The sequence below is a fragment of the Tauraco erythrolophus genome, chromosome 14 (assembly GCF_009769465.1).
Source record: "Tauraco erythrolophus isolate bTauEry1 chromosome 14, bTauEry1.pri, whole genome shotgun sequence".
Classification (NCBI taxonomy): Eukaryota; Metazoa; Chordata; class Aves; order Musophagiformes; family Musophagidae; genus Tauraco; species Tauraco erythrolophus.
The window spans coordinates 17,428,759-17,449,790 of record NC_141478.1 but is presented as its reverse complement, the minus strand read 5'-3'; the positions used below and the strand labels follow the sequence as shown (position 1 = coordinate 17,449,790).

The following is a 21,032-nucleotide window of genomic DNA, read 5'->3' as shown; positions in this document are numbered from 1 at the left end:
TCTCCCTGGAGCAGCCTGTCTACTGCAATACCTTTATAGCAACTGTTTCTAATTGGCTGTCACAGCTAAGAAGAGTGATTAGCCTGGAGGAGGAAGGAAGAGAGTGTAAACTCAGCATCTCATTAACACTTTCTGTGTTGCGTTTTCTTATGCAAGAGCAAAAAGTGAAACTTCTTTATGAAGGTGCTTACTTTATACGTTTATAATTACATGGTCTCGTGTGATTTCTTTTGACAGGAAGAACACCTAGTTCTAGAGATCCAGAAGGATCTGAATCTCTGTAGAGATAGTACTGGTAGTGAGTAAAAGTGTAACAGTTGCCATGGTCAATATCAGACCCTGCTCTCTAGAGGAATAGACAATAAACTTGTACAAATTGCAGTATCAGCCGTGTGGCCACTATTGCAGCTCCGACGCATCAAGTAGGTTACTGCAACTTTGTGTGAGTGTATCACAGAAGCACACTTTTACTGAAGGGAGATAAGGTTCTGTTAACCTCATCTAATGTTTCTGTAATAACATTATTGTGTTAGCATTAAAATCTAAATGTCTAAAACAATGAGGTTCTCAGATCAGATTTATTCTATCAGGATTTTGCTTAAATTATTTTGGGATGCTGATGAACACAACTAAAATGGTCGTACACAGGATATGGAATGGAGTTTTGTTCTTTCTGGCATTTTAAGTGGCATGCTAGCACCACACTCTTGAAAGATTTTTATCTGGTTTCTGTTCCTACCCTTCAAGTAGTACATATTAGCAAGGTTGACATGATGTTTAAAAACAAAAGAAGGTGGTCAGGCTGCCTTGTAGTTCTGAAAGGCCTCTTTAATATATATTTACATCCAGCTATTTGTGCATGAAAACACTGGTAGCTGTCTACTTGGAAATAATTGTGTGCTCGTAACTTTTGTAGGGAGGATCAAGACTTAAACTATAACTGAGTTCTGATGAGAGGGAATTCCTGCTCTTCTCTACAGCCGAGTGTGCTAGCATTGTCTTCTGACCGACAGAATGTCCTAGTAGAGAGCTGACCATGGAGTCAGAGGTGCTGGATGAGAGGGGCCTGTGGAGATCACCTAGTCCACCTTTCTCTTCAGAGTTGCCAGGATTAGACCAGGTTAGCTGTGGTTACTTGTTGCCAGATGCTAGCAAATGTTCTGTTTAGAGCAATAGTTAAAGACACAAAAATAATACACTTGATAATTACTATTTTAAAATGAGCTTTAAATATATGGAATAGTTAAAAGGAGAAGAGATATGAACTTTGTACAGTTAAGTAATTTGTTTCATGCATAGTTCCTTGAATGTAATGGAAATACTCAACAGCATTCAGTTACGTAAATTGGTGTTGGCAAAGGGAAAGGTAATCTGTTCCGAAGGAAGTGCCTGCATTTGCTGAACAGGGCAAAAGGGAGAATAACTGGGCACAAGGGAGAATTAAGCTGCCTTGCTAGAATAGAGAGTATTCTGAGTCTCTTTTGGGCAGTAAGTGTGAAAAGAAGGATCCAAGTTTGAAAGCAGTTAGGCTTCAGATGTGGACAGTCTGACTGACCTGATTAGGTATAGACATGATGCATGGGTAGTACTGGTAGAACTTTCAGAGGTGTTTTGGTCTACTTTTAAGCAGGAACAAATTGGAAGAACACATTGAATTTTGAGGTGGATTTTGGGATAAATTATTATGAAGAAGCTTAAAAAGTAGTTCTATTAGAATAATACCTTCAACATTGGTTGCAGCCAATGTATGCTAATAAAATACTCTCCTAACATTAATCAGTCAAGTAAGTATTTTCTTACCAATTTTTATTAATGGGTACTTGAGAGACAAGAGTTAAGGAATTACAGAGGGAATGGAAACTTGCCCTCATCACTATTTAGCAGTTTAATTCTGTTTTGTCTCTAAAATAAAGCTATAGAGTCTCCAAAGGAAGGAAAGCCAGATGGGTGTGGGAGGAAGTGGAGGATGGGGAAGTCTTACATTAGGCAGTGTGAAAGAAGAAGCATTTCACATTCCTTAAAGGGAGAGGAATGATTTTATTCCAAAAATCACAACAAACAGTCAAACTGTAAACCCAGTCTAATGTCAAGTATTGTAGTGGCTAGAAATCAGCAGAAGAAATTAAAATGTGTGAAAAGGTGAGGCTTTGACTGTTAGATGATGGATAGCGTGTTGCCGTACCACGCATGTGAATCTTGGCAGTGCACCAGAATGGCACACACCCTATAATCTCCTGTTCCCTAAATGTATCTCCATTTTTCTTAGTCCCTTTCTCTTCTGGAACTCCCTCAGTTCTTTTCCTTCAGGAGGCTTTTTTGAATGAGTATGAGAGCAGTTTCAGAAACACATGCTTAATCAAAACAGGAGGAAGATAATTTATCACAAATCTTGTTTCCTGTGCAATCAAAACTAGCCTTCTCACATGTCATAACACTGAGGATGGAGTGGAACAATTTCTCCTGATTGTTATGAAGAATAATGTGAAACTCAGAGTTACAGACAAACAATCCTGACTCTAATGTTGCCCCTGTCTCCTCCCTCCCCACTCAAAGTTCTGTATTACCTTGTTCTAAATGCTTATACAGGTCACCAAATCGGTAATATCTCAAGACACTGAGAATGCACAAGAAGATACTGTTATCTTTATGGTCTTTGGAGGAGGTGAAGAAAATTTTTTTTTCAGAAGTAAACTTATCTAAAGTTATTTTTAAAATATCAATGTGTTTTAATATTTCTCTTAAGGCTTAGGAAACCTGTTCTTAGAATTAAAACACATTCCTGTACAAACCAGGATTCTGATAGGTAAAAGTTACTTCAGGTTTTGAAATCCTTGTACTGTTTCCTCTCAAGTACATTACTGGCACTCAAATCAAATTATGTGTCGTCAGTACTGGAATTCTGACAGAATGAAAAAAAAAAAAAAAAGGCAATTCTCAGTGAGCCAGTTCTTAGCTTAGCAGCTAGGATAACGTGCATAATGGTTAAGGCTGAAAGTCTTGTTACCTGAAAGCTTATTTTCTCAAGAAGACTTCCTGCCTAGGAAGATTAACAAATTCTATCTATGGGACTTGTTCTGGTCCTGGTTGCATGACTTTCTACTACAGGTGTCTACTCAGAGTAGGAATTGCAGTAACAAGGGAAAACAGCATCCTTCCAGTGAGTTCATTAGACAGGTTGCCTGGCTTAGGGAAGAAGGTGAAATGCAGGGCTATGCTAATTTAGCATGTCTTAAATATGACTGTTCAAAACTATCTTTTCCAAGAGCATTATCAATATTTTGAAGCTTCCATCCTTGGTAAAATTCCTATTGAAGAGGAGGAGGGTTTGCTCTGAAAGTACCGTTTATTTTTCTCAGATAAGGTTTGGAAAGGGGACACTGACATAGGGGAAATGGCCTTTGTGCTGTGAAATAATTACAGCCCTTGTGTTTACTGCTTTTAATAAAGAGCTTTCCAACAAGCAGCCCATTCTCTTGTTTTTTGACTGAGCCTAAATATCTTCAGCTTTACACAATTGCAGATTGGCAAGAATACCAAACGTTTTTCAGTTTGATATGAGAACATTTCCTGTAAAACACGTTTGTCTTCCAATGTAAGAGCTTTCTGCTTACGGTGATAATCTGCTGAGGTCTGTGGAATGTGCTCGTCTTTTGAAACTTTCAGACAATGAAACTACTATATGGATTTAGTGAGGAGTAAACTGAAAATGAGGATGTCTTTAATACTTGTTTGGACAAATTCTACTCATATATACACTAAAATTTTAAAGTGAAGACAGTAGTAGGATAGAGATATTTTTTTTAATAACAGAAATAGAGGTCCTTAACCTGTATTGTAATCTTCAGGTGGACTGTTTCACGCATGCAATACCTGATACTGGGAGCAATGTCTGTACTGTGAACACCTGGCAGCATTTTTCAGCTGCTGGATTCACAAGCGCAGCTATGGTCTTGTGTTTTTTGGGAACCAGATCTGAATGCTTACCACCCTGCCCCCCCCCCCCCCCCCCCCCCCCAATTTTACTCCTCTTAACAAGGCACACACATAGTCTTTCTCAAATGTGGCAAGTAAATGACAGCGATTTCAGCCACTGCTGTATTTCTGTTGTGTCATTTGGCAGCACAATGGAATTTTTTAATGTCTTCCAGTTCATCCTCAAGCCTTGAGAGTAGATCAGCATAGTAAAAGCCTTTCATCCTTCATTCACATAAATGAAGATGAGGAGTAACTCTGTTAATATCAGTGACTGTGGTGGAAAGTTACGTAGAAAAATGGATGTCAAAATGTGTATATACACAGATTTCCATTTTGTTTCATTGTGAATGATAGGCAAAAGTAGTCTGTTTGAAGAGGCCAGATATTATGGAATAGGTGCTGCTTCAGCTTTGATTTGTACACTGAAATCACTGATTTAATAAAATGTGCATGGCTTCCAATTACTTAATTTAAAAGTTTTAGCAAAAAAATCCTGGAAATGAGCTTATAAATGTTCATTTGAAAAGTCATGCTAGATTATTTCCCAGTGATACTTTCACTGTTGGGGTTTTTTTGGGGATATTGTCATCTCCTAACTACCCCCTCCTCCCCAGAATGTTCTGTCCTCTTATTTTCTTGTGCAGTTTCATTCTAGAACTGAAAATATGGGGAGAAAACTTAAAGCAACTGTTCTTCTGAACAGTTTTTTTGTTGGGGAGTATTAGTGAAAAACCATTTTCAACCTGTTAGTCTACAGTCATTACTGGTTTTATAAATAGTGAGGAATGTCCTCATCAAAAGCCAAAGTAAATAAAAATACGGTGAAGGTTCCGTAATGCCATATATGTTGCATGCAAGCTAGTAAAAGTACAATAACTTTCTCCATCCAGAACTTGTCATAAGTGGGCTCTCAAGTTTTTTTCCTGTGGCACAGTGCTGCCAGTAGTAGTATTCCTTCAGTTGTGGGTCATGCAAACCTTTCTTTAAAGTCTATGACAATAAGAAAACTTTCCTTCACTAACAGAAAACAATTTATTGGATGCACAGAATGTTTTCAGAAATAATACCCAAAACCACTTAACAGTGCAAAAATTGTGTCAGTGTGTTGCCAAATATAAAAAGTTATGGAGAGTTGAAGGGAAGGAAGAAAATTGAAAGTAATAATTTTAGGTGGTAATGTGAACTTATACTATGTCTTTGTCCCTAATTAAATTAATTCTCATGGAATTTCTGTATCTGAACACGTAGAATAGAGTTTTGTGTTTTATAACCCTTTCATTAAATATTTAAATACATTTAAGGTACAATTTAGTAAAACGGAGAAGGAAATACTTTAGTATTAGAAGGAAATACAATTTAGAAGGAAATTTAGAAGGAATTTAGAAGGAAATACAGTTTAGTAAAATGGAGAGGGAAGAAGGCAAAGCTAGAGCCTCCAAAACAAGTCCTGAAATTTGAAGAATAACAGTGCCAATCTCTGCTTGGAAGGTTTTTTTCTTCCTGAATTTGATTCTTCTAGATAAGTTTTTTTTGTCAAATCTGTTGTATTTATTAGAGAATATCCACATTTAAAGAGACAAAGGCTAGCAAAGCTTGACTCTATTTGAAGTCTAGTATCTAATCCTAAACATGTGCTGCACTCTTAGTTTTAATGATCTTAGTCTTCTACCAAAATGAACAAATTATAAGGGTAGAAAACAGTTGCTTATGTGATGCTGGTCTCAAGACTGTTGCAAAGGATGCGAAGACTCAGACAAGACTCTTCCTTGTGCTCCAAGTTAATCTCCGTTGTTCTGAGGACGCATCTGTCTCTCATTTAAAATTTCTGCTCGATTTCCCTTCCCAGGGCAGGGCTTGTGACTCAGCCTGATTAAACCCGATTAATGCATCAGATTGTCAGAGACAGCGTTGGAGCTTGCTGTAAACCTGCAGGCATCTCGAAGTTAGGCGTGAGATTCTTTTGTGTATGAACTCCGGTCACCTGGGACAGAACTTCTAAAGGCTGGGCCAATCTCTAGTGAAGCTGACCTCTTGCTACCTTCAGACAGCGTAGCTGATGTTTCAGTTCTCAAGATCAGCCGGGAACTGGGAAGGGGTGGTTACCGACATGTTTAACTATAGATCTCCCACACTTGGCAGAAGGACCTACCCTAAAAATTCACTCTTTATTGAAATTGGAGATCGATGGAGAATCTTTGCTGCCATTCAGCTCACACACAAACTACAAGTGACAAACATGAAGAAAACATCTCCCACCATGAATTACTTATTTCCAAATAACTTGGGGGAAGAGCTTTTCTTTATTACCATACAATTTTATTTTCATTTATGTTCATCCATGCCCTTTGTAATTTTGGAATACAACTTAATGTGATGCAGGTTTGACATAGGTCCTGGAAGTCTTTGAAGAGCAACCTCTTGTTTTCCCTTCGCAGAAATTTGCGAAGGCTGAGTTTTGGGTAGCACAGACTGGTAACCCTGATACCTATATGGGATGAATTAGCAGAAAAGATAATAAAAATTTAAGTAGATACAAACTTTTGGTTAAATATGATACTTTAGAGAAGAACCAACCGTGCTTCTGTAAAGGGAAGTTGCACTTCAAAAACTCCTTGGCTCAACTGACAACTTTGTGGAGAAATCTCTCTTGAATGCTGTTGAATACTGATACCAGATTTTAGTTCAGCAAGTGCCTGAACTGTGAACTGTTGAAAAATATCCCGGTGTCTCTGTTCTTACCCTCTTCCCTAAGCATCCATTGCTGGCTACAGTCAGATACAGAGTGCTAGGTTGGACCTTTTGAACTGACTCAGTATGGTCATTCTTATGTTCTTATGCTGCGTTGATTAGAAGTCTTTATTTAAAAAAAAAAAATCAAAACATCAAGCACAAATTAGATTTGTACCTATGTGTTGTGCTCTCTTCTTTTTCTGTTCTTCTCCTTCCTTCTATGTGCAGGTGGGCAGGCACAGCACAGTAGCTCCAAGTCCTTGCTAGTCTCTGTTGACACAGAGAATCATGTTTAGGGATGCCTGCTGTGATCTGACCTTCCTTGCAAAAACTTAGTCCGCTCTTACCAGTTAATCACTCTTCATAAACTGTCATGAAGTCACCCACTATGATTACAGTAATGGTCTCTCAGCAAATATGAGTATGCTTAACTATATAATTCACTCCTCAAGTAAAATATGGAAATGAAACATCAGAAGACTGGTTTTTAACTTTTCCTCTGCATATTTCATGCTATCATAAATAAGAGCAATAAATTTTATGTCTGTGAATAACAGTAATAAATGTTTCTTTCCTAGGTGTGCCTTGCAATAGCTCATTATTCTCAGCCAACTGATCTTCAGCTTCTCTTTGCATTTGAGTATGTTGGGGAAATATACCATAATCCAGGTAAGTATGACAGTATTTTTATTTTTTTTCTCTATTTCATAATACATAATTTTACTCAGACTTCTGTCTAGAAGCAGTGGCAAAAAGCATCTGAGGCTTTCTCTAGGGGTAATAAAATTGGCTTGTCCTGCACCCAACCTCTTACTTTTGATTCTAAGTCATTCGTTGTGATAGACATTAATGACCAAAATCAAAAGAAATGTCTTTCCTGTCTGAAACGAAACAAAACTACCTATGTCAGCACTTATGTCAGCATGAATACTCCTATTTCTCAATTCATGCTTTGATCCTCCTATTGTATGTCTATATTGGTACTCTAGGTACCTAGCTAATCTCCCATCAGGCAGGCTTGTTCACCTGCCCTTCTTTTGGGAATAAGTTTCTCTTCTGGTGGTATTGCAGGAGGATTTGTGCAACTTGGGACTTCATACCTTCTTTCCTAGAGGCTTACTAGGCAGTTCTTACCACTCAAAACCTCCACCACCCCTGCTGAGTTGGAGCACACCCTCTGCTCAAGGCCAATCTCCAACTGAACCTTATCAGTTAGGTAAGCCTGAAAAAGATGCCTTTGGAACTTGATTTTTAGTGTAATGCTGTGCGGTCACTGCTTAGTGTTCCCCAGCCAATACACAGCAGAAACCCATCAGTTCTAGCGTAACAAGCCTCCAAACTGAGAGTGCCATTGATGTAGTTCTGTGGTACTGAAATATTTACTCAGCAGCTAGCATTAGACACCACTGATCTGCTTGTTACAAAATTTCAATATTGTAGAATTCTGAGCTCAGGCCTTCAAATTTGCACAAAGATGCACGTTTTTCATGCAGGTGCCTACATGACCGCCCTATGCATGCACGAGAATAAGTGTGCATGTGATTATGTTGCACACAGAATTACATAAAATTTCTTACCTGATAAGACTTGAGCGGTTGTTAAGGTCCATGTACTGCAGTGTTATAAAGTACTAGGGAGGAAGCCAATTTGCAGATAAAATTACAATAAAATGTTAAAGTGGAGTGTAAACAAAATGTTAGTCTGTCACAAAGTTGCCTTTACTCTGTCCTTAAAATACCATTTGCTGGATGGATAGATACCTAGTGGAAAAATTACATAAGGTGGGTAAAAAATGTTGTTCCTCTGGAGCAGCAGACCAGAACGGCAAAAGATAGTTGTTCTGCTATGCTGCAGTTGCTGGAGAAAGGAGTTTGAAGTACTTTTGGTTTGGGTTGGACTTTTTTTGTTGTTGTGAACCTTGGTGTTAGTAGCATAGATAGATCTCTTGCTTTGCTCTTAGAATTCCGGCACTGTGTTTGAAGACTTTCTATCCCTGCTAGTCCCAGTTAAGTAAAAGTTAAAATACTGTATTTGTGCTTCTTGAGGGTCATAAAGAGCCTGCATTCCTCTGGTGTATATGTACATCATTTTTTCCCAGGCTATATTTGATAATTATATATCCTGCCATTGAACAGTAAAATTATAAAACTTTTTTGTAATTATCATATTTCTCTATATACTATCTTTGAACAACTGCTTCATTCTAATTTTAGTCCAGCTTTCTTCTGAAAAACATAAGTAGTCCGAGTGCTAGTGCAAGAATGAAGTTGATAGGCACAGAAAGTACACCACGACTGAGATGACAGTAGGGCTGTAACACTGTATTCTGCTTTGTTTGAGCAGGCACTTATATCTTTACAGACTCTTTCTAAAGCTGGGAGCTTTCTTGGAGGAGGTGATAGGATTGACTCGCAGTTTATTTAGGTTTCATTTAAAAATTTACTTCCAAGTGTCTAGAAACAAGATGTAGTCTTCTCTGACACAGCTGACTGCCTCCTTGGCACCTAAAGAATGACCAGCAAAGGAGATCCTTCTGTATTAGTAATAGACTATGTAATCTTCTTGGTCCCTAGCCACAAAATGGTAGGCCCTCTTTTTGTGTGGAGATATATATATATAAAAATTTATATATATTTTAACATGGCTTTAAATTTATTTTATTTGCTGTTAATACAGCATTTAAAGCTGTTGAAATTATATAATTTTTATTTTGCTTTCTTCATTAGGTACCTAATTAAAGGATAGCCTAGAAAAAGGGTTCATGTTTTTAAAACGTCACTCACTAACTTTGGCATGTTGAAGAGAGAAATCCTGTGACTGAAGATAGCATTCATTCCTGAGTGTTAACATGTCTTGCTTTCTGTCAAGCAGCACAACATACCAATTTTATGTTGCTTCTCTGTTGAAATTGCAGGAAAAAATACATTTACATCTTCACATATTGCCAAGCTGTCATTACATCATCGATGCGTTGTAATAACAAAAATAGGTAATGTTAGTCCTGATGCTAGTGGCTCAGTCTTGCAATTAGGAAGGTGAAGAGTTTGATTTTTTCTCTCTTTTTTTAAAATGTGCATTGATGAATCTTCTTTTCCTAGCAAAGAAGGTGAATGGAATAGATCCAGGAGGTGGTGGTGGTGGCATCGGCAGCGCCAGTGGTCAGCAGACACCTTTGTTTGAAACTTACTCTGATTGGGATAGAGAAATCAAAAGGACAGGTGCATCAGAGTGGAGAGTTTGTTCAGTCAATGAAGGGTATATGATATCTACTTGGTAAGTGTCTTTTACAATATACGTAGAAGACAACAAGACCATTATACTGTCTTTTCCTGTCTCCTCTACCAAAGCTTCCATCCTACCTACCTGTGCGCTTCACCTCTTAAATGTGACACTCTCTGGAGAGGCCCTTAGCCGAAAGATCCTGCAAGTGTTGTCATTAAAGGATATGTCATATTTTGGCATCTATTGCTGTCATGCTTTTGTACTTCCTTCTGAAACATGCACGTTTCTAAACAAACACATTTGAGCTGTACCAGAGATACGTAAGATCACGCAGACATATGGGACAACCAGTTAGCACTGCAGTATTAGGGGCTGGTGCATTGCAGTTTAACAAACTTGGTAAGACAGCATTGCAACGCGAGAAAAGCTGGTAAAATACATAGGGAAAAGTAACCTTTTGTATCATGTTTTTCCCCCAAGCCTTCCAGAATATTTTGTGGTTCCATCTTCCTTAGCAGATCAAGACCTTAAGCTATACTCCTACTCTTTTATTGGGAGACGAATGCCAGTAAGTGTAGTCTTTATTCTGCTACTGTTCTTGATCATTGTACAATAATCGTAAAGATATGTATGCCAATTGACATAGTTTTGTGTGTAGCGTTGAGAAAAACATTTTTATGGAATAACACTAACCTGCATTATTTTGTTGTTTCTTTTGTGTTTTTTTTTCCCGTATTAGTTATGGTCCTGGAATCACCCTAACGGGAGTGCCCTTGTAAGAATGGCCAACATTAAAGATGTGTTGCAACAACGAAGAATTGATCAAAGGTAAACAATTAGTTATGTTATTCTTTAATCAGACGTGTAGGATAACACAGGCAGTGACTATGTGTAACATACAGCAGCAGTTGATAATTGAGAGGATATTTATTTCATGATTTTGTAGTGCAAGAGCTTTTGAGAAAACTGTTCTCTGAATTTAATTCTGGCACAATTTCTATTCAAGGTCCACTTCAGTCTCAAATACTGAATAATTTTTCAAATTTTAAGGGATGTTATTTTTTAGGTGGCTGGTCATTCATATGACAGAATTTAGTGATAAAAGGATCAGACTTAATCTTTTCTAATGATGTTACTGTAATACAACTTACGTTGGTGGAGATTTACTTACTTCTTTCAGCGAGACAGTAAAAATTATTTAATCCTGTTTGTGGCATTGGGAAACACAGTTCTATAGATGTAGTGCCACAGTGCACACGATATTTCTGTGAAATATTTGTCATTCACTGTCCTTGATGAAAGATGAAGGCATCTAGAAACTGGCCTGAGCAGTTTACTAGCTTGGTGTTTTTTGTTCCTTGGTTTAATTTGTAGGGTGACTCTTGCAGTAGTACAAACACTTGCATTGTGTGTGCTAGGCTGGAGTTCTGAGTTTGATTTGAAACTCTCTCAGATTTCCTGGCTGTATAAACCTTATGTATGTTCTGTTTATTTAGCATAGATAAGTCTTTTTAAACTGTGGAACATTAAAAATTGAATAGAGCTATTTAACGGTAAGTCAGCCTCAGATTCTTCATTTCTCAAATATGTTGTTTTAATGATCCAGTGTTTCCGTTTTTTTGTCTTGTATCTAGCAGATACCAAAAATATTTTAGTCAATAGCTTTTTGGCAGGAGCAATATATCTCCTGAATATAAACGAGAAAACTCTTTTTTTTTTTTTTTTTTTGTAAGAATAAGGTGCATGTTTGATGTGGTTTTAGTCGTTTGCAGTTAAAGACTGTGGCATTTTTCTTGAAAGACTGCTTCTCTCCTCTCCAATAATAAAACAACTGATTCTTTTTCTTACTTAGGATTTGTAATGCGATAACTCGAAGCCATCCCCTGAGAAGTGACGTTTACAAATCTGATCTGGACAAGTGTCTCCCCAACATCCAGGAAATTCAGGCTGCACATACCAAACTCAAACAACTGTGTGTTAATGGTATGCTGGGCTGTCCTTCTTTCATGGTGGTTATTTTCTTGAAACACAACAAATTCTAATAGGTCTGGCTAACAGGCATAGATATTTGAAATTTTTCTGCAATGTAATTACTTTCCTTGTTGCAGAGCCTTTTGAAGAAACTGAAGAGAAGTGGCTCTCCTCACTGGAAAATACTCACTGGTTAGAGTATATTAGGTTTGTACCATTAATAAAATGACAGTTAATGAGATGTGAAGAACTTTCACCAGGGTAAATAAGCAGTCAATCTGTTGAAGGATTCTCTATTTTAATGGATGAGTTAGGTAAATATAGATAGCCCAAATATTTTTTTCTTCTAGAGTGTGAACCTGTTATATTAACTGTTGTATCACTTTCTTTTCCTGTCTAGATCGTTTCTTAAGCATTCTGCTGAGCTTGTATATATGATGGAGTGTAAGCACGTTTCTGTAGTTCTCCAAGGTAATACAACCATAGAGCACGCTGTAATTCTTCGTATTAGTATGGTAATGTAGATAAACACATTTAGATAAAATCAACCGTAATCTTTATGCATAAACCCCATCGCTTCTAAGTATTTTAGGCATTCAAGGAACTAGAAAGGAAAATAATTTTGGCATGTATCTGAACTGTGGTATAGTCCATAGCATCAAAGGAACATTTCACTTTGAGTCTTTGTGGTTTTTATTCTGCTAATATGATAGTATGAAAACTTCAGGGTGAGCTTTTTTACATTTTCTTTTGTAATTGGGCTAATACTCCTGGCATAAGCAATATCAGTTTTATTCAGAGGTCCTGTATACAAAAGAATTTCACTAACAGTGGCAGCTGTTGTGTAAGTGCAAACAGATACTCCAGAAAAAAAAGACACTGAAAAACTTGCTTATCTCAAGATCAGAAATGTTATAATTTCTGTAATTTTTGTAAGACCTATTCAGCTGGTATATCCCACTCTCCCCATATAATGCCCTTCCAAAAACTGCTTCAGGGTGGAAAATATGTTGAAAATTTCCAGCAACATTGAACACCCTCTTTCTCAGCACATCTTGGTTTAAATGCCAGGCGTTTGAGTGGGTATTCTGTTCTTGATGAATACATTGTTGTGCTGGATACTGCAGGAACCTTTCCTACAGTATGAGTCTCAGTTTAAAAAAAAAAAAGAGGTAGTGTTTTCTATTCATGGTGTTTTGGGTTTTTTTTGAAAACTATGAGAACAACTACAGCAGCAAAAAGCATGTTTTAAAAGAAATTCAAAGGAAGACACTAGACCTACTTGCCACTTTTTGCTCTTTGAGATCTAATTCTATATATGTGCATGTATACCTTATATATTTCATACATCCTCTATGTTATTCACAGAGGAAGAGGGACGGGACCTGAGCTGTCTTACTGCTTCACTCATTCAAGTCATGCTGGATCCCTATTTTCGAACAATTGTTGGATTTCAAAGCTTAATACAGAAGGAATGGGTCATGGCAGGATATCAGTTTTTGGATAGGTGTAACCACTTAAAGAGATCTGACAAAGAGGTAAAAATGAATTCTATTTGTATGTGATAACAGTAACTGGTTAATATCAGCCTGAACATTTATTCACCCAGAAATCTGAAAGTATTTTTTAATACATTCAAATCTCATGAAACTAATGTCAGAGAAAATGAGTCTTTGTCCAGGATAGAGATACTTTCTTTATCCTCTGTAGCCATGCGGGAATCGGTGAAGTACATGGTGGTATCAGATGTTGCCGGGTTTTTATGTTGCTTCAGTGTAATACATGAAAAAGTTCCACTGTTACAAATGCCATCGCATCTTAAATTGAAATAAAAGGGAGTTAGGAGTGGGTTTGGAGGGAGTTGTTTGTTTTACCAGGGGTATCTGTTTTCATCTCCCTTTTTTGAAGGCAAAGTCCTATCCAATATGCAATACTTTTCGAAGTATCGAGCTGATAGAGAAGCACTGCAGCTTTATGACTGATACGCAGCTGCCAAACAGGTTAATAAAGGGTAACACAGTGCTTGATTTTCAGTATTTCCAGCTAATCTTATTTGGCCTCTCCATTGCAAAGGAGAGACTCATAATTGCAGTTGGAAAAAGAAGAGGACCCTAGGTTAGCTGCCTTCTTCAGGGACAATGCCCAAGAGCAATAGAAATGCAATGTCCCCAGAGAGTGGAGCCAACAGATGAACTGAGGACACTGAGCACTAAGCAGAGAAAATGCACAAATGGATAAAGAAACTGAAATATCAAGGGGGAAATATTGAGAAAGAAGATATTTGGACCCTAGAAAAGGATATACAGAAGAGTGAAACTGGGAAGAGAAAAACATTTCTAAAGCTTTATATAAATGATAGTTTATACTTTTGCTGTTCATGGGCCACTGTGGAATGAGCTAGAAAGCGTCATGAGAAGTTAGTGTGACTGAATCGTAAGCTCTCCAGTGAAAATAAGGCCAAGTAGTTAGGAAGCCCCACATAAGCACTGAATCAGAAATTATCAGGGACATACAAGATGGCAGAAAGCATTTTTGCAGCTACATGAGTGTGAAGAGAGCCCAGGAAGGAACTGACTGGCCTCTTACAGAGAAGGGGAAGGCTGTGGAGAGGTAACACCAAGAAAGCCAGTTGACATAGTTGCTTGTGAAAGCAGCTAAACAGGAATAGTTGAGGAATGTACCAGCAGTCTAGCTGAATGACCTAATAGAGCATGAAGTGCATAGAAACTAGTATGACTTGGGAAAAGCTTATGTTAAATCTAATAATTCTCTGTTTCTTTTCCCAGTCTCCTTTGTTCTTGATGTTTCTTGACTGTGTGTGGCAGCTGCTAGAACAGTACCCAGCAGCCTTCGAGTTTTCTGAAATGTACTTGACCATATTGTATGACAGCGCACGTATCTCATTGTTTGGCACTTTCCTTTTCAATTGTCCTCATCAGCGAGTCAAGGAAAGCACTGTGAGTATGACGTGTTACCCCTGCTTTTCAAATAAGCGATTCAGCATGCCCTTCTGGAAATAGCTTTGTCTCAGCTAAATGGTATTCCTTGGTATTTTTCAAAATGTCACACTCTGTTCGGGATGAAATACTCGGCTCCCCCGATGAATATGATCAGAATGTCCTTTCAGGTGATCATTGCGTAGACAGTAACTCACTATTTGAGAAGAAAATTATTGATTTTTTTTTTTTCTAGAAAAGCATTGTTATTGTACATTATTATTCATGCTCCTCTAGGAAACAGATTTCTACCTGGAACTGATCAAGTAGAATGACAGGCAATAAACAGAATTTCACACTTTTGGCAGACTTTGAAATTTCTTGACATAATTGTTTAAATTGTTGAAAAAGTTGGAAAAGACTGCGTAAAGTTCAGATAGTAATGCACAATGAAGGTATTTAGAAAACGGAACACTTAAATTTGTTTTTGAAAACTCGAGCTTATCAGAACTGTGTGTAAAAAACATTTGATGGCTGATAAAAGTAAAACTTGTTTTGTTAAATATTTTCCATTTAAAGTTGTAGGAAGCTACCTTACAAAGGAGTAGGGCATTGAGAGATCATTAGTTTATTCTCAAAATAATAGTTTGGGGGGTTTAAGAGTAAACAAACAATTCAATATCAGAAATAATCAATTTTTGCTAAGTGAGCATTACTCCTGCCTCTGCATTGCACAAATGAAAAACGGTGCAGCTGTTTTCTCCAGCAGCAGACTGTCTTACTGCTCCGTTGCTTTGATCTGGAGCCACCTCTAAATTACGTCCCTGCTCCTCTTTGCCCGATAGTTATGCACTGGTTTATAATTAAGATTTGTGAATAAGCCTATTTTCTTTGAGTTCTAATATGCCTGAATGTTACCTTCTCGCAGGAATTTGCCATAAGCAAAAATATTCAGCTGGGTGATGAGAAAGGCCTCAGATTTCCTTGTGTTTGGGACTGGTCTCTTCAGTTTACAAGCAGGGATCGCCTGCTCTTTCACAACCCTTTGTATATTGGAAAGAGTGCACCATGTGTACAAAATGGAGCAGTGAAAACATTTAAACGCTCAAAGGTAACTATATTGATGTCTGTCTGTGAAGGGACTGTTTCTGTGCTTACCCATAAGGTGTTAATGCTTAAGAATTTACAGTTACTTAGTGTTTTACACCCTCAGTTTAGCAAGAAGAGCATTAATTCTCATAGCTTACAGCCTGAAGAAATGACTTTCTGAGAATAAAGTGCTGAGCCTTGTGTTCCAGGACATTCCCTGATATGGCCGAGCTCACTGCCAACATTTACATTATTTCACCTGTGGAAAAGTGATTCTATGCCACTTTTTTCCCCCAGGCTTGTCAGTTTTTTCAGTGAATACTGATTAATTCCATTATTTATTGTTTTAGAAAGTCTAGAAAATATATTTATTTATTTTTAAAGGCCACAGGTGGCCACCCAGTTTGCCCTGTGAGCCCTGCAGTAGTGACTCACAGGCTCAGAACTGTTTAAAGGATTTCTCAGGATGATGCATCCGAGCAGCTCAGGGAAATCTGCTAGTCAAATGAACATAAACCTGGAAAATTACCAGTATTTATTTTCTGCAGAAAAACTACAGCTCCACATTGCGAGGTGTCCCCCCAGCATTAAAAAACGGAATCATCAGTGAGCAAGAGTTCCTTCCAAGAAGAAACTCTTTGATACTAAAACTGAAACCGGACTTTTTACAGCAAACAGAGGGTCAGAGTAACAGTATGGAACAGTACTTCAGAGACTGGTTTGCAAAGCCTGTTGACTTGCACGGCGTACTTCTACCCCGGATCTCTGGAACGCAAATAAAACTGTGGAAACTCTGCTACTTCCGCTGGGTTCCTGAGGCCCAGATTAATCACGGTGGCTTCATCACTGCTTTCCATAAGGTTTCCTTGCTGGCAGATGAAGTAGACATGTTAAACCGGAATCTTCGGCAGTACAAAAGCAACTCTACCTTGCAAGGCAACTGCTCGGAACTGGATCAAAGCAGGATGTACTTCAGGGCAAATAGTTTAAATGACACTTCTGGGGCCCCAGACTTTCTCTCCTCTTCATTCCCGTTTTCTCCTGTAGGGAACCTATGCAGACGGAGCATTCTGGGAACACCTTTAAGCAAGTTTTTAAGTGGTGCCAAATCTGGCTATCCACCGAGACGCTTGCAAACGAAGACTAAGGTGACGTGATGGTTTAAAGGTGTGGGGAGAATACAGCATATCGTTGTGTCTTTTCGAAGTTAACACTGCTAAATGCGGCATTGAACGCTGTAATAATTTTTATATACAAACATTACGTAAGTTTTGCACAAATATTTAAAAGCAAAGCGAGTCATGCTTCAAATCGCACAATTTTGTCTTCAGTGGTTCTCACCTACTAGGGCTTCTGGTCCCTAACTCCTTCTGTATTTTTGTGATTTGGCTCATTATTTGCGATGGAGCATGTCATTAGCGCATTGAAAGGCTTGATGTGGTCATTAACGAGGGTTCCGCTTGAAATACCTTTTTTCCCAGATGGCGACTGAAGTGACTCTTGTGTCACAACGACTTGGCAAATCAAAGTAGTCAGGTGCAGTGGACACAGGCAGACAGCTGAAATCTGGGAACAAACTGTTTTATCAGGCTGCCTCTTCAGGAAGAATACTTATATGCATACATACATACTAATGTTCTGTGACTTGATCACCCTACATATTTGTTAATGCAGTGTGTATCCATGGGGGGGGTTGTTCCCTTGTCTTTCTCTCCCCAAAATGTATTCATGAACAGTTAATCAGATTTGTGCTCTTTGTTGTGAGCTTGACTTTAGACTATAGGAATCGACTTCAGGACAACACACTGTTAACCTTAAAACATTCACTGTGGATCCGGTATTGTAGTAGCTTTAGAAGTGCCTTTAATTGGGAGGAAACAGTAGCAACATTACTCTAGTGCAGCTGACCTCTTCCAATGTTTTACAATAGATGTTATGGTAAGTTCTTGTTCCATCCCCTGCCTTCCCTTCACCATGTCTGGAAATAACAGAAGGCCAGCTCAAGAGACAGTTTTTCCTCTTCAAGGTTATGCTCATTTGTAAGTCTTATGAGAGCCTCACTTTTTATATAAGCACCTCAAATACTCGGCATCATATCTCTGCATGGATCCTGATCCCTGCCAACCCTTTCCTCATCCTGCTGTAGGATAAAGTAGCGTTCAGCAGAATTCATACTTAAGCCCTACTGGGTTCCAGAAAAGAGGATGTGCTCCGAGGGGCCAAATCACAAGGGGTGCTAGTGCTGTTGTCGCTTGGAAGCAGGTGCTGGAAGAAGAGTGGTTAGTGGTGCCTTTTTACATACATGCTTGTGCGTACAGACAGTGCAAGGGACAAGCACTGCTCGAGGGAATGACATCCAGCAGCCTCCTCTTTGCTTTAAAACCACTTAAATGATACCTCTCCCCTTGATGCTGTGCCAGAAAAAGCCTCAAGTTTCACGGGGGAAAAGCAAGAGAGTGAAGTATACTTGGAGGGTGGAGGAATAGTGGTGTCATTCTCATAGGCTAAGGTCAGCTACCTTCTCTTAACAGCAAGGCTGTATGTTGTATTAACTGATTTCTCTGTCAAACACAAACGCTGTTGAACCAACACTGAGCCTCTGTTCAGGTGTTGACTCATGAGGTGAGGCACCGAAGGCCTTATACAACAGACTTGAAGCTATTCTCACTTACTGGGGGGAAAAGCAAGCTGTAGGATAATACACAGTGTATTAGAGATAAAAAAAAGGCACGGATGGATAGGATTTGGAGCACTTCATTTGTTTGTAAAACCAAACTGGTCCTCGGCACAGCCCAAATCACAATGTGGGGTTTGGATGTCTAAGATTGCTCAAGTATTTATTTTAGAGAATATGCATCTGGAGTGGCCTTATAGGTGCAAGCTTTGTGCTGGAGAAGTCCAGTGCACACAGGACCTTATTTTCCCTAGGCTGCATATGACCCAATGTAAAAGGCTGCTGGGGGCACTGGGTATGCTGCTTGCTGCTTTCTCGTACTGGTTGTGGGTGGGGGGTGGGGTGGGGGTGTGTGTGGAGATAAGTGGGCAGTTTCATTGTAACGGTGAGCTAATTTGGGAGGGGTAGACTTCCTTTTTTAACTAACCAAACCCCCAAAGCCTGGGTTTTTTTATGCAAAGAAGCTGAGCGTGTGTGTGCGTGCGCGTGCACCTGTGCGTCTGCATGTGGCCACGCACTTGCCTGTTGTGACATAATGCCAGATTGATTCTGGTCAACTGTTTGTGAGGAAAAAACGTGTATTCACCTCAATTGCCTAATTATGCTGCAAGACGGTCTGAGCATGTTAAATGGTCCACAAACTAGTTGTGTTTATTTACGAGCTTGCTGGAGCAGTCATCTGACGTGTTCAACTCATTATTCAAATGTGTGTATGGGTTTGCTTTTGTGTTGGTTTTGTTGTTTTGTTTTGTTTTTTTCATTAGCTTACTGCTTTCCCTGGCCTGATACTTGACATAAAAGACCTCAACCTGTGTGCTTAGTGTCTTTTGGTACCAATTTATTTCTTTTTAAAACTACAGTTAAAATGATGATGTCTTTTTTTTTTTTTTTCTTCCCTTAAAAGTATAACTTTTTTGGTTTAAAGGTACCAAAAGTGTAAATAAATTACTCCACACAGGCAGCTGGTGGAATAAAAAAAAAATATTAATGTTTAGGCTAGTACCCTTTGGGGGAAAAAATGGGTACTATATTTAAACAGGATTGTCTTTTATAGGAGATTTCAGACATTTTTACATTTCAGTTCTAAGATGTGTACAGATGCTGCAGATGGTCTTTGTATTTTATATATATAGCACGGGAGGGGGTTAAGAATAATATGCCTTTATAATAAACAAAACCTGTCTAAATATCTATTTGCTAAACAGACGTAAAAAGAAATTTTACACAGTTCAAGAAGTTAGGCAAGCAGAGGCGGAGATGGGGATGGGTGCAGGGGAGGAGGGATGGGGGCACCTGCAGGGGCAGGGGGGCTGCCTGCCTTTCCCCAGAAATGTAGACAAGGCCCTGCGTCCTTGTGCGAGTGGGCCTTGCCTTCTGAGGGCTTCGAACAACCACTGTGTCTCCGTGCGTGTGTGCATGCGTGCTGTGTTTGGTGTTTCTTCCTCTTAAGTTCAACATCTCGATTTTTTAAACTTACTTTTGAAAGACAGGTACTAAGCATTCATTTTACAATACTTTCCACCCTGCACAGTTGCCTTATCCGTAGTAGGGACTGAACATCATCAAAACTTTCAAAAGCAATTTCGGAGTGCGAGTACTTATCTTTAACTTCTATGTACAGAATACTGACATACAAGTGTATATATGTGTGTGTATATATGTACACATTTTCAAATTTTAATTTCTGTTCACCATGTAAAACAAGATACTGTTAATGCCATTCTGGTGTTGCAAGAATAGAAAAACTACCAAGAAGCTTATCTTTTTTGTCTGTTTTTAGAAAACATGCACTATTTTGGCTGTTACTGGCTGTTGTATCATGACTTTTGTGCTACACTGTAAACAACGCGGGGCGAAATACGAAATGCTGGTTGATAAAGTTGAAGTGTACCTCCAGTGTCATTAATTACTGCGAGGTAGAGCGTATTGTAGACATAGCAATCATGGTAGTGCGACTTTATTCACCATTTACTGCCATGTATCAAATAGATTTCATTTCTGAAACGCATCGACAAGTGTGTGTTTGTGTGTATATGTATACCCAGGCCTGCACGTGTGTTCAATGTGCACCTGCCTGCAATACCACTTTGATATTAACTGCCTTGTATTTTTAATGAAAATGTAGCAAGTGGGGCAAAGGTTTTGGCTTGCTCTCAGATGGAAAGACATTAAAACCAAAAAATTTCTAACATATATTTAAGCAAAGGATGAATTCTTAAATTTGCCTCTAACATAACAGACAGAAATCTGTACCTCAAATTGCTCTAGGCAGTAGGTTTCTAATGCTGTTGCTGTGATGGTTTAGAGTTTGCTATTTCACCTGAAACTAAAACCTTTGTGCCTGATAATGATTTATTGAGTAAAGTAGCAGTGCCAGGAAGATTATAAAATCCTGATGCTGAGTTGTGAATGTGAAGTAAATTAGACTAAATAAA

At 38.6% G+C, this 21,032-nt stretch overlaps 1 protein-coding gene across 1 annotated transcript in view; it reads left to right on the top strand.

Annotated features, from left to right (window-relative positions):
• MTMR10 (myotubularin related protein 10) overlaps positions 1–18,285 on the top strand; it is a 37,677-nt gene extending 19,392 nt beyond the window's left edge. Inside the window, 12 exon segments of the mRNA XM_086620328.1 lie at positions 7,284–7,374; positions 9,804–9,978; positions 10,408–10,495; positions 10,667–10,755; positions 11,780–11,910; positions 12,036–12,105; positions 12,299–12,369; positions 13,267–13,436; positions 14,685–14,855; positions 15,763–15,945; positions 16,472–17,030; positions 17,033–18,285. Coding sequence (XP_086476454.1) covers positions 7,284–7,374; positions 9,804–9,978; positions 10,408–10,495; positions 10,667–10,755; positions 11,780–11,910; positions 12,036–12,105; positions 12,299–12,369; positions 13,267–13,436; positions 14,685–14,855; positions 15,763–15,945; positions 16,472–17,030; positions 17,033–17,070 — 1,836 coding nt within the window. The 3' untranslated portion in view covers positions 17,071–18,285.
• The last annotated feature ends 2,747 nt before the right edge of the window (positions 18,286–21,032 follow it).